Genomic DNA, 13,864 nt, shown 5'->3' on the forward strand with positions numbered 1-13,864 from the left:
TGTCCTGCTAAGCATTCAAAATGTAATGAGTACTTTTGGGTGTCAAGGAAAATGTATGGAGTAAAAAGTACAATATATCTTAAGGAATGTAGTGATGTAAAAGTAAAAGTAGTCAAAAATTGAAATAGTAAAGGACAGATACCTGGTACTTTAAAGTATTTTTACTTAAGTACTTTACGCCACTGCCACCATACTGCTTTCACCTTACTATGTTTTCAGAGAAGAGACAAAGGGCTGAGACTTCTTTATCATTTATCATTTGCATTCAGATCCAAATAGGTACAGTATTCTGGATATAGAGCAGCTGCAAATAGGTACAGTATTCTGGATATAGTGCAGCTGCAAATAGGTACAGTATTCTGGATATAGTACAGATGTTTAGTTTAAAAGTACAGCACACCCATCCAGTAACTTGCAAGTGCAGTGTCCAAAGAGTAAAGTGATGGAAGAATGTCGAAAGACCCCGGTTAAAAACGTTCAAATTAGCATTCAAAAGTGTGCGGGTATCTACTCTAGCGTTTGTTTATACTAGTGTCTACCAGTGTGTGTGTAGGTGCATTGTAAAGAACTCACAAGGACCATTAGAGCATTACAGAACACATCGCTGTTTTTATTAAAGCCTTGACTGGCAATAATACTGAAAAAAAGTGAACTCGGAGCAGATGGTGCATGGCAAGCCCACGGCCTCTCTTTTTTTGTTTCCTTTGTTTTATTTGTCATTTTTCTTCTTTTTGTTGTAAGAGTACATCAACTCCTGCTTTTATTGTAGCATGAATAACATCAATAAAAGAGAAAAAGAAATATACAACTTATATTACACTGTGTTATGAACAAAATATAAATCTATAACTCTATGTTATATGTACATAATTATCTTTCTCCATTTGTCAAGTTGGTAAGATACGTGTTTCTTTTTTGACTAACTCTGACTTTGTTTTGAGCCCCACTCGTGACGTTTGATTGTCTTCATTATTATTCTCATCATCTTCATCACGATCATGGTCATCATCGTCGCTGTGTCACCCAACATCACTAGGGCCTATCATCCTGTCAACCTGCTTGTGAAAAACGTTGGACTCTATTCATTAGTATAACTAGAGCCAAGGGTTTGTCCTGGTCAGGTCACATGGTCAGGTCACAAAACTCCTGGCCCTAAGTACAGTATAATACCTCAGTAGTGGCAGACCTAGCAAGCTGGGATGATTGAACTTGTAACCCCCTCCTTTTCCCCACACTGCCTAGCCTACTTATCTAACCTACAGCTTCCAGCCAGAATACAGGACACCCTTTCTCCAGCATTAGGTCTCACCATGGCCTGATTGTGAGGTTGTCTATATGGCCAAGTATGATTGACTGTGAGGCTCACTATCTGGCAATAGGCATGGTTGTGATTGATTGTGTAAGAGTAAACATCTACAGCAAGCATGACTGGGCTTGGGTCACTATCTGGCAGCACACCTGTAGAGTGAGTGGACATGGCTAATGGCTAGGTCATAGTGTGGAGCTAAAACAAAGTAAAGTCCCCAGAGTTCTGGAGTCACATAGATATGACAGGTCATCTTACTAAATGTCAGGTTATGCTGTAGAACATTGTTGGATAGGCAAAGTAAACACTGATTTTCCTATGGGTCACAAATGTGCGGTGTGTGTGTGTGTGTGTGTGTGTGTGTGTGTGTGTGTGTGTGTGTGTGTGTGTGTGTGTGTGTGTGTGTGTGTGTGTGTGTGTGTGTGTGTGTGTGTGTGTGTGTGTGCGTGTGTGTGTGTGTGTGTGTGTTCTGATCATGTCCTAATTTGATCAAAATCCTGATCGCGTTATTAGAATTTTTCCCAACTGTGTCTGCTAATAATTTGTGTGTGTCTGCTGTGTTTGTGTGTCTCTGTGTCTGTGTGTATGTGTGTCTCTGTGTGTCTGTGTGTCTGCTGTGTCTGTGTGTCTGTGTGTCTGTGTGTCTCTGTGTCTGTGTGTCTGCTGTGTCTGTGTGTCTCTGTGTCCGCCAGCATCAACGATGTTCCACGGCATCTCAGTGAAAATAGCAACCCTAGTAAACGAGAGCCTCGCTCCTTTGTTCAGAGGAAACAGAATAGAATAGAATAATATAACCGTTTTCTTTTATCTTCATAAAAGGAAAAAAGTAGAAGAAACTTCACATTATACATTAACCATTACAAAAAAGAAAAATCACCTTCTTTTCTCTGACCACACAGAGTCCGAGTGCTTTTAGAAATGGGTTTGGACATAAAAGGGTTAAGTTGTCAAGATGAGGGACGCAGATGGGGAGAGAGTTAGTGAATAGAAAGTCCAGTCTCCTTCACGAAGAGCGACAGCCGTTCGTTGGCTGCCGTCCGTGTCGCTCCACCTCCTCACACAGCGTCCATATAGGATTAATACTAAACAAACAGAACAAATAAAAACAGAAACCAAAGAATGTAAATTGCAAATAAAGTAAAAAGTTAAAGGACAACATTAGATGTAAATACTCTAAACCAGCTAAATATAATAATGCTTCATTGACCGAAGAAGTTTCATATTGGTCATAATAAACCCAATAGAGGCCAAAATAAATTATACTGTACATAACTTACTCAAATTTAAAGAAACGCTGACCATCATTATAATTATTGTTAATAATATTATTACACTAGAGGCAGTTTGAATAAAAATGATAAAATACAGTATTCAAATACAAAGGAAACACTGACGTGCTGATATAACGATCAGCTCCTCCCAATAAGAACAGCAGAATCACGTGTTTTGGGGACACGGACGGGGACAGAGTAAGACACAGGGGGACATAAAGGGGAACTCTCCGAGAGAGGGACAGAACGGGGACAGACAGCAAATACTCAAAACTACCAGTAGAAGCCCGCAGGAACACACCAAACTTCTATAACAAAATACACACCAATTTTGTGTGATATCAGATGGGAGTATTATGAGAGGGTTTGGGTTCTGGGTAAGAGTTGTTGGCTTGTGGTGCTGGCTGGATCAGTTGGCAGCGGAGTAGAGTTGTTATGGGGTTTCGATTGGGGAACTGGGGCTTGGGGATGTGTGTGTGAGTGTACAAGAGAGTCATAGGGCTTTCTCTGTCTCTGTACACCAGGAATAGGGCTTTCTCTGTCTCTATACACCAGGATACTGAAGTACTGGGGGCTCACAGGGGAAACTCCAGTGTTTCTGTTTGTCTTGGAAAGGGACAGAGTTCTGGGATCTATTGCCTAGTGATGACTAAACCAGCTCACACAGACTAAACACACACACACACATGCACAGCGAGCTTGCTTACACACACTCTCACACACATACAAGGGGGTGTTTCATATCTAAAATAAACCCTTGTTTGTACCTTCCAAAAGTACCCAAAGTCCTCATGATCAGAATAAAAAGGAAAGCCAAAGAAAAGGTAAAAGAACGAGAGGGTTGGTGGGAGATTGTCTCATTACACAGTACTGTCCAAGCTGACCCATGATGAGAGACTGAGGTCCCCCCCACAGTCCCCTGAAGTGAGCCGGTCCTCACTGTCCAACACATGGCGGTGGCCTTGACTGGACTTTCCCATTTTGACTCTCATAAGGGGAGTCACACACACAGAGGATATCTGCTGACAGTACACTGCAGAGTTGAAGAAAGAAGAAGAATTCTAAATAAAAGTTTTGCTTTGACTTCTGTCAGGTGCTTTACAATGAAAAGGGAAAAATGTCTATTTTGTATCTATTATTAAAACTGTAGCACAAAAACAACAAATCACATTCACAAGCCACTTGTTGGCACCGTGTACCTGAGTGAGAATATCATAGAACCAAGAAGAAAAAAAGCTGTTTTAAAAGTGTCTCTTTTATAAACAAACAGGTCGGCCATTTTAAAGTGTATCTTTAATCAACTGACAGGCCTGCTGTTTAAAAAAAAAAAATTCTCTTTGAAGTCAAACTGGTCTGAAAGGTTGTTTTTTCGGTGTTTTCTCCTCATATCGTAGCTTACTCATGACATAATGTGTATCTCATCTTGCCTCTATGGCGTACACAGCAGTAATACTCTAGTACTCGTAGTACTTCGTAGTACTTTGTTAGTCCGCTGTAGTACTGTGTAGTACTCAGCAGAAGTCACGGCAATCAACTCGTCTCCTCCTAGACTCCAGTCTGTGTAACAGTCAGTGTGAGTGACAGGTCCTGTGCTTGATTTGATTGGTCGGTTGCTGGTATCGAGATTCCAATGGGAGGGGCTTGGCTCTGAGGTCCCAGAGTCCTTGTTGGTTGAGTGGTAAAGGAGGGCGAGGTTTGTGACATTGAATGTGATTGGATATAAGGGACGGATAGGCTCTCAGGATTGGTGGACGGACGGGGGTGTTTGCAGCAAGAAGCTGGGTATCTGATTCTGATTGGCTCTGCTTCCAGATTATTGGTGGTTGTCGTTATCGCTTCCATAATCTCCCTCCTCGTCCTCATAATCAAAGTCGTCGTACGCATCACCGTTACTGTCGTCCAATCGCAGAGCCTCCTGTTTGACTCGGGTCTCGTCTCCCTTGAGGCTGGGATGGTAGGGGGTCTGGAGGGGTGGGGCGGCGGGCTCGGGGCTACTGGACAGTGAGGAGTGCTCCGAGGGCATCTGGGGGGAGGGCAAGCCTGCCATGGAGAGGGCACCTGGGTACACCACGCCCGCCGAGGACAAGGGCAGCTGGGCCTGTTGTCTGGAGAAAACCACAACACAACAGTTAATACAGTATAATAACACAATATAATGTAGAAATCTGGATGAATAAAACAAAATCCATCAGATGCATTCCTACAGCTATTTTTACAGTCAACAAAACGTGCTTAGTAAACCCAGACCACAAAGAGAAGTTACACAACGGTAAGGGAAAACTCTTTGAAAAAACTCCTTATGAGGAAATACTTTATCCCACAGTCGAAGTGTGTGTGTGGTTTTGGTTGGTTACTCACTCACCCCACAGTGAAGTACTGTCTCATCTCCTGCCGGCGGTTCCTCATAATGGCCTTGTACTCTCCAATCCTCAGCTTCTTCCCGTCCACCAGACAGGTTCGTTTGGGCCGGGGTTTGTACTTGTAGTCCGGGTACTTCTCCAGGTGCTGCTTGCTCAGCCTGGCCTGCTCCTCGTAGTACGGCTGCTTCTCCAGGTTAGTCATGGACTTCCAACGAGAACCTGGAGAGAGAGGGAGGGTGGGAGAGAGAGAGAGAGAGCGAGGGAGAGAGAGAGAGAGAGAGAGAGAGAGAGCGAGGGAGGGAGAGAGAGAGAGAGAGAGAGCGAGAAAGAGAGAGAGAGAGAGAGAGGGAGAAAGAGAGAGAGAGAGAGAGAGAGAGAGAGAGAGAGAGAGAGAGAGAGAGAGAGAGAGAGAGAGAGAGAGAGAGAGAGAGAGAGAGAGAGAGAGAGAGAGAGAGAGAGAGAGAGAGAGAGAGAGAGAGAGAGAGAGAGAGCGAGGGAGAGAGAGAGGGAAAGAGAGTTGAAAGCAGGTTAAGTGTTGTCCTCGTTCACTGTGTCCATCTCATCAGAGTTCAAAATGAGTACCTCATTCTGTCCTTTTAACTTTATTAACACACACATAAGCGCGCAAGCTGACACACACACACACCTACACACATGAGCGCGCAAGCAGACACACACACACCGACACACACGAGCGTGCGAGCGGACACACAGCAAGCGCGCACGCAATGTTATTTAAATACAACACGTCCAATATGTTCACAGCCTCTTTGCAGAAGGCCTACCAAATTCTAAACCACCAAAACACATCTTCTCCAATCTGTCTCTTTACAGTATATCTGGCTGCAGTGTATAAGCGTGCCTGTGTGTCTATCATGCTCTGGGCCCAGTGTGTGTGGTGTGGTGTGTGTGTATCTGGGCTGAATTTACACTCTGTTACTACTGTCTGTTAATGGGTAAAAGCTGTCTGTGCTGGCCTGGTCAGCTAGCACACTCCTTTCCCTTCCCTTCCCTGCTGGAATAGAAAACTCCTTCTGTTAACATTCGAGAGCGGGCCCTTATTAAAACCAGATTTCCCAGTGTTATAAAACGTTTAGGAGCTCTTTAAAATGTCAAACACAATCCCAGAGGTCTGGGGAGAATGTCACAGACTGGAGTGCTTGTTTAATGCATAATGAATTATATCATCGTCGTTGAAGCTCTCCGTTCTCTCTCCAGAGCTAGTCATTAAGCGCTAGTTCCACAATACCGCTTCTTGTGAGGAACGGGGGAACAGTGTGTGTGTGTGTGTGTGTGTGTGTGTGTGTGTGTGTGTGTGTGTGTGTGTGTCGTGTGTGTGTGGATTGTGTCGCGTCTCTCTCCCAGCCTTAGACGTCGTGTGTCTCTGGGGACCCCGCTAGGTTCCCAGCCCTCTGTCTCAGTAGCGCTGCGAGCTAACTACACTACAGATGTTCAGGCAACCAGAGATAAGGACGGGGACAAAAGATGCTGTCAATCAGAGTGCTGCTGTCACAAAGAGAGACGGAGGTACGGTGTGCGATAGGGGCCACACAGAGCACAGTGACAATGACTGAGTACGGATGTGGTGTGGCTAGGGAGGAAGGGAGTAGAGACGCACACACAAACACACACAAGAAAGCAGGCAGTCAAGCATGCATACACACATGTACATAGCTAAGTACATGGAGATGTTATTTCCATAGAGAGGAGTTGAGGGGAAGAGGGCAGACAGATCATGTATTCTTCTGCACCTGAGGAACGCAGAGAGAGAGAGAGAGAGAGAGAGAGAGAGAGAGAGAGAGAGCGAGAGAGAGAGAGAGCGCTGCCTGGCTGCAACACAAGGGATCAGCTCAATCAGGTTAACGCGCATTCTCACGCCTCTCTCCCTCTCTCTCCCCCTGTCCTCCATCTTCCACTCTCTCTCTATTCTTCCTTAAAAGGCAGGCAGGCAGGCACACTCCTTCCCTCCCCTCTCACACCCCTCTCTCCCTCCTCTCCCCGTCTGGAGGGGGTCTTAGTCTTACCGAGGATTTTGCTGATGTTGGAGTTGTGCATGTCGGGGAAAGCCTGGAGAATCTTCCTCCTCTCATCCTTTGCCCAGACCATGAAAGCATTCATGGGTCGTTTAATGTGCGGTTCGCTGTTGCCTCGGCCCCGGGCCTCACGGAACATCCTGGAATCAGACACACTGGGGCTGCCTGTGGGAGGGAGGGGGAGAGAGTGGATGTAAACACATACATTAACACAATCCAACACACTTCTTCATATATGCATACAGTCTTAGAAACACACACACACACACTGTTTAAGACAAAGCACAAACGCATGTTTGTGCACACACACAAACACATACCATCTGAGTCTCCACTCATGGTGAAGTCCATCATGGCGTGGCTGAACTTCTCTCTGTCCTCTGACTGCTGCTTCAGCTGGTGGCTCAGACTCTCCAGAGCTGCCTTGTCCTGGAGAGGAGAGAGACACACAGTCAGTCCATCAGTCAGTCAACATGGACACCGATCAATCAATTATCTAGAGACAATCAATCAATCTTTAGACACATTAGACTGCCTTGTTTTCAGGGGAGAGAGAGAGACACAGGCGTTAGTCCATCAACATTTTAGGTTGACATATCAGTCAATAACCAGGCTATAAAGCTATTGATTAACACGTGTAGATACTGTATGTTGGATGTGTGCCAGAGGGTGTGTGTACCTGTGTTGTTAGGCTTGCTTAGTGGGGGCAGAGGGCATAGTTAGTTGGCACTAAAGCATTGTGCTCTGGTCTTCAAACAGCCTGTCTATGTGGCAGGGTGGAGATAAGAGGGGCAGAGGGCAAGACTGGCACTAAAACAGGTAACAGCTGATGTCATTATGGGAATGACATTGAGATTGTGTTTGTGTCCATCTGCTATGATTGGATGTGTATGAGTATGACTGTGTGTGTTATATCCCAGCAGCCAACTGCATGCTGGATGTCTCTCTCCCCCTCTCTCTGAGGCCCTTGGGGTCGATCCATTAGAGAGAGAGGCGCTCCACACACACACACACACACACACACACACACACACACACACACACACACACACACACACACACACACACAGTGAAGTGCCACACTGCACGACCCCCTGCGTATTTATTACAGACAATAAAAGGCTGATTGACTTTCCATTTACATGGCTAATGCAACCAGCTGAAACACACACACACACACACACACACACACACACACACACACACACACACACACACACACACACACACACACACACACACACCCCCCCCCCCCCCCCCCCACACACACACACACTCTTCCACAACCCCAGAGTCTGCATTTACAGCTTAATTATACGATTAGAATCCATCCCAAAAGCCGTGCATCTTTAAAAACAACACTCCAGCACTGGCCTACCCATTAGGAGATGACCCAGCCAGACTGGCACCAGCCTAATGAAATGCATGTCTCTGTTTTACAACACTACAATTTAATTGTTCAGCAGAGATAATTCATCAGATTTGAATAAATATCATCGCTAAAGAGAGGGAACGAGCGAGACAGACAGAGGGGGGGAGCGAGAGTGGAGACAGTGAGAAAGAGAGAGAACAAGCGAGCAAAATGGGATTTGTCTGCGTGAAACTATTTCAGGGAAAAATGCGGCAGAGATGACTTACGGCGAAACAAGTGACACCACAAAACCCCCTGTCTCTTTAGTAAAACACCGCTAGTATTGATCCGTGTCTGTGTCATTGTATGTATGTGTCACGCCTGTCGTCGGAAGGAGTGGACCAAAGCGCAGCGTGGAAAGTGTTCATGATTTTATTTATCAAAGAAACACTTGAACAAAGTAACAAAACGAAAGCGAACAGTTCTGTCAGATAACAGAGACTAAACAAAAAATAACCACCCCCAAAACACAGGTGGGAAAAAGGCTGCCTAAGTATGATTCCCAATCAGAGACAACGATAGACAGCTGCCTCTGATTGGGAACCACCCTCGGCCAAAAACAAAGAAATAGAAAACATAGAAATAAAGAAACTAGAATGCCCACCCTAGTCACACCCTGGCCTAACCAAAATAGAGAATAAAAGCCTATCTATGGCCAGGGCGTGACAGTATGGAAAGTTCACTGCAACCTCAAAGCCAATCAATCCAAAACCATTTAAAGGGTTGAAGAAGGGTTTATTGATATCAATAACCACTTAAAGTACTACTGACTGTGGATCTACGGGTAAAACAAATATCATTTCTAGGACATAGCAATGGTAGAGAAAGACAGCATGGCTGTGTTTGGCCCAAAAGCCTTTCTCTAAGTCAGAGTTGAAAATAAGTTGAGGTGTGGAAGTCGTTTAACTTCTTTGGGGTAGGGGGCAGTATTTTCACGTTCGGATGAAAAGCGTGCCCAGAGTAAACTGCCTGCTACTCAGACCCAGATCCTAGGATATGCATATTATTATTATTATTAGATTTGGATAGAAAACACTCAGAAGTTTCTAAAACTGTTTGAATTATGTCTGTGAGTAAAACATAACTCATATGGCAGACAAAAACCTGAGAAAAAATCCAACCAGGAAGTGGGAAATCTGAGATTTGTAGGTTTTCAACTCTTTGCTTATCCAAGATACAGTGGAAATGGGGTCATGTTGCACTTCCTAAGGATTCCACTAGATGTCAACAGTCTATAGAACCTTGTTTGATGCTTCTACTGTGAAGTGGGGGCGAATGAGAGGAGATTGAGTAAGGTCTTTCCCAGAGTGCCACGAGCTGACCATGCGCTGACCATGCGCGCTCATGTGAGAGTTAGCTGCGTTCCATCGCATTTCTGAAGACAAAGGAATTCTCCGGTTGGAACATTATTGAAGATTTTTGTTAAAAACATCCTAAAGATTGATTCTATACATCGTTTGACATGTTTCTACAGACTGTAACGGAACCTTTTGGACTTTTCGTCCGTACTTTCCGCTGGACTTGCACGCCCATCGTGAGTTTAGATTGTGTACTGAACGCGCGAACAACAAGGAGGAATTTGGACATAAATGATGGACATTATCGAACAAAACAAACATTTATTGTGGAACTGAAATTCCTGGGAGTGCATTCTGATGAAGATCATCAAAGGTAAGTGAATATTTATAATGCTATTTCTGACTTATGTTGACTCCAACATGGAGCATATCTCTTTGGGTTGATTTGTCGTCTTAGCGCCATACTCAGATTATTGCAATCTGACACAGCGGTTGCATTAAGGAGAAGTGGATCTAAAATTCAATGTGTAACACTTGTATTTTCATCAACATTTATGATGACTATTTCTGTAAATTGATATGGCTCTCTGCAAAATCGCCGGATGTTTTGGAACTACTGAACATAACGCGCCAATGTAAACTGAGATTTTTTGATATAAATATGAACTTTACCGAACAAAACATACATGTATTGTGTAACCTGAAGTCCTATGAGTGTCATCTGATGAAGATCATCAAAGGTTAGTGATTCATTTTATCTATATTTCTGCTTTTTGTGACTCCTCTCTTTGTCTGGAAAAATGGCTGTGGTTTTCTGTGAATAGGCACTCACCTAACATAATCGTTTGGTTTGCTTTCGTCGTAAAGCCTATTTGAAATCGGACACTGTGGCTGGATTTACAACAAGTGTATCTTTAAAAAGGTGTAAAATACATGTATGTTTGAGGAAGTTTAATTATGGGATTTCTGTTGTTTTGAATTTGGCGCCCTGCAGTTTCACTGGCTGTTGACGAGGTGGGACGCTACCATCCCACATACCCTAGAGAGGTTAACAAACTGAAAGCAAAACTATTCATTGTAATTCATGTTGTTTAACTAATAAACTATACTAGGTACTGCACTGTACCGTATAAAACTAAAACTAACACCCAGGCATCAAGTGTTACAGCAGTAACCTTCAGTCAGTGTCCAGTCATGAGTTACAGTAAAATAGCCAACCTACACATTGTTCTATTCATGTGTTATAAGTCAACTGATCATAGTCTGCTCTATTTTAAACTATAGAGGACTGAGACTGGCCGACAGAGAAGAGGAGGATTATTATTCTAATGTTGTTCATCCAGCTTCATCCACCCAGCAATCATCCAGCTTCATCCATCCACCCAGCAATCAGGACAATTATAACCCCAGGGGATTAGGGGCGAGCTGGGCAGAGAGGAGTGGACCTGTCAGGTCCCTATGGAGCTATGGCTATGGGGTTCACATTGAAAGTCAACTCTGAATAAATTACTTGCTTTAAATACAAAATTGTCCATTTTAGGTATGAGACTCTGCAAATGTGACAGGAGAGAGAGAAAGAAGACACACAGAGAGAGAGAGAGAGTGAGATAGAGAGAGAGAGAGAGAGAGAGAGAGAGAGGAGAGCTGTTGAATGTCAGCAGTGCAGATGCTCTTTAAGATCCAGTACGCTGCCGTGCTTGTGTGTGTGTGTGTGTGTGTGTGTGTGTGTGTGTGTGTGTGTGTGTGTGTGTGTGTGTGTGTGCACGCCTGCGTGTGTGTGCTCTGTGTGTGCACCAGCTGACTCCCAGTGTGTTTAACAAATAACCACAATTTAGCCACGCTGCCGAGGAGCGGGCGCCGTCACTTCGCATTAGCGTCTCCTCGACGCTTTGCTAGCAGGCTCCCCGTGCCCTCCTCCTGCCTCCTCCTGCACCCCCCTTGCCTCCCCCGTCTCCTCCAGCCTCCCCAACACCCACCCTGCCCCCAGCACGCCTCACACACACACACACACACACACACACACACACACACACACACACACACACACACACACACACACACACACACACACACACACACACACACACACACACACACACACACACACACACACACACACTCATTACCTCAGCCAAGGGTTTCTCTAACTGGCCAATTTACCTGTACTGCTCATATTACACAAGTTATTGACAATTATAACCGTTTTGATATATACAGACATAATGTTGAATTCCATTTCATCTTAATGTATCGTGCTATATCATATTACATAACATTGTGTCGTAATATATTTTACAAAGGTGATTTATACTAAAATATGACATTAAATTCGAACATATTGTATCATATTACATCACATTGTAGGGTAATATAGTATATTGTGCATTGCAGGACTTTGTAGACACGCTTATCTAGAGAGTGTCTGGGGATGTAGGGTTGGTCAAGTGCAAGTGCAGGTTCAGTTTTTGTATTTATTTTGTTTTATTATTATAAATATATTTTTTAATCATAATGTAGCTACTTTTCTACAGGGGAATTTATTCCTAATTCTTGAATCTAATGTCATGGTACAGGGTTATCTCCTGTTAGTAGTATGAGGACAGAAGGCATGTGGTTGTGTTTAAAAAAAAGAATAGTTGTAAGGTTAAGGATGTACTGACATATCTGACCTTGTCGGAGCGCCCGTTGTTGAGGCTGAGGTTGTTGACGGCGGCCACCTTGGCGTCCAACACCTGCTGTTCTCTCTTCAGCTGCTCCTTCATCTGCCTGGCCTCAGCGAAGGCCTTGGTCACAGCCTCATGGTCGTTCAGATAGCCCCCGGAGGACAGGGATGACAGCAGGTCTGGAGAGACACACAGAAGAGCATGTTCCTATTAAAAACTCAATGAGGGGAAATATTAGGAATTTGTTTTTTATGTATATATACACTACCGTTCAAAGTTTTAGGTCACTTAGAAATGTCCTTGTTTTTGCAATAAAATGCTAATTAATTACTTAAAAATCATACAATGTGATTTTCTGGATTTTTGTTTTAGATTCCGTCTCTCACAGTTGAAGTGTACATATGATAAAAATTACAGACCTGTACATGCTTTGTAAGTAGGAAAACCTGCAAAATCGGCAGTGTATCAAATACTTGTTCTCCCCACTGTATGTGTTTATTTTAGTTTCACAAAAAATGGAATCAAAATTGAATTGACTAGAACTTTGATCGTTGATTGTTCAACGGTAAATCTGTTTGTCAGATTGCAGATTGCTCCATCTCTTTTAGAGATCAACTATTTGGATGTAAATAGCCTCTAAGGCCATCCAGAATAAACACTGGCATTAACCCCTGTCAGGTCAATACATGACCAGACACACAACCAGATGGGCAACACACACACATGCAGTCATACACTCATCCGGACACAGACTGACCAGTTGACTGTTAAGGCTGTGTGTGTGACTCACTTTGCACCTGTGGCCAGGTCTGCTCTCTCTTACCCTCCACTGAGAGACAGAGACCTTCAGATCACACGCACCCATACCCATACAGACACCCCTGTCAAAACCCTGACATTTTAAGTCTGGATGTTATTTACCGCGGTGAACGTCACTCCCACCCAGCGGCAGACAGAAACACACGTTGAACGGTAAACACAGTGTACAAAGGCATCCTGACAGACCATCTAAAAGCCCAATCCCTCAAATCTCAAATCTCCACATCATTCAGATTTATTTAAAAGCTCCAGCATTCCTCCCGAAAGGGGATACAGTTTTTTGTTGTTGTTGCACAAATACACACACAAACACACACACACCTCCTTTCCGCCTGCCTGTCCACACTCGCAAACACACCCATTCCCTCACTATCCATTTAGTCTTTTTCATCCAAAAGCTCATGGAATTCTTTGAAGAGTAGAAAAGCGCAGGCGGCATCCCGGAAGATTACTCCTATTAAACCCAAAAAGCCTGCTAATTTGCCCCTCCGGAAACATCTGCCCAACACATATCAAAGATGATTCTCTGCTTCTTTTCAGCGCTGTTATTTGCGTTATTGCAGCAGCTTAGTGGCTGGAGCGTCAGCAGCATCTGCTGTGTGACTGTGAGAGGCGGGAGGTCGGAGGGAGGGATGAGGGAGGCCGTGCTATCGCTCTCTCTCCATCTCTGGGTTAACTCTAACAAAGAGCTGCTCCAAGCTTA

At 44.2% G+C, this 13,864-nt stretch overlaps 1 protein-coding gene across 14 annotated transcripts in view; it reads right to left on the reverse strand.

Moving 5' to 3' along the window:
* Nucleotides 1-586: 586 nt before the first annotated feature.
* The window catches only part of sox5 (SRY-box transcription factor 5), a 174,931-nt gene continuing 161,653 nt past the window's right edge, over nucleotides 587-13,864 (reverse strand). For 9 of the 14 annotated variants that reach the window (XM_071332835.1, XM_071332839.1, XM_071332832.1 and 6 more), the window contains 5 exons: nucleotides 12,340-12,521; nucleotides 7,291-7,399; nucleotides 6,962-7,135; nucleotides 4,940-5,156; nucleotides 587-4,682 (listed from right to left, as the gene is read on the reverse strand). In XM_071332835.1, the coding sequence (XP_071188936.1) occupies nucleotides 4,391-4,682; nucleotides 4,940-5,156; nucleotides 6,962-7,135; nucleotides 7,291-7,399; nucleotides 12,340-12,521 (974 nt within the window). In that variant the 3' untranslated portion in view covers nucleotides 587-4,390. Of the gene's footprint in view, nucleotides 4,683-4,935; nucleotides 5,157-6,961; nucleotides 7,136-7,290; nucleotides 7,400-12,339; nucleotides 12,522-13,864 lie in introns of all 14 variants that reach the window. The other 5 variants (XM_071332843.1, XM_071332844.1, XM_071332840.1 and 2 more) reach the window with 2 other exon arrangements.

The sequence above is a fragment of the Salvelinus alpinus genome, chromosome 11, assembly GCF_045679555.1.
Source record: "Salvelinus alpinus chromosome 11, SLU_Salpinus.1, whole genome shotgun sequence".
NCBI classification, from domain to species: Eukaryota; Metazoa; Chordata; class Actinopteri; order Salmoniformes; family Salmonidae; genus Salvelinus; species Salvelinus alpinus.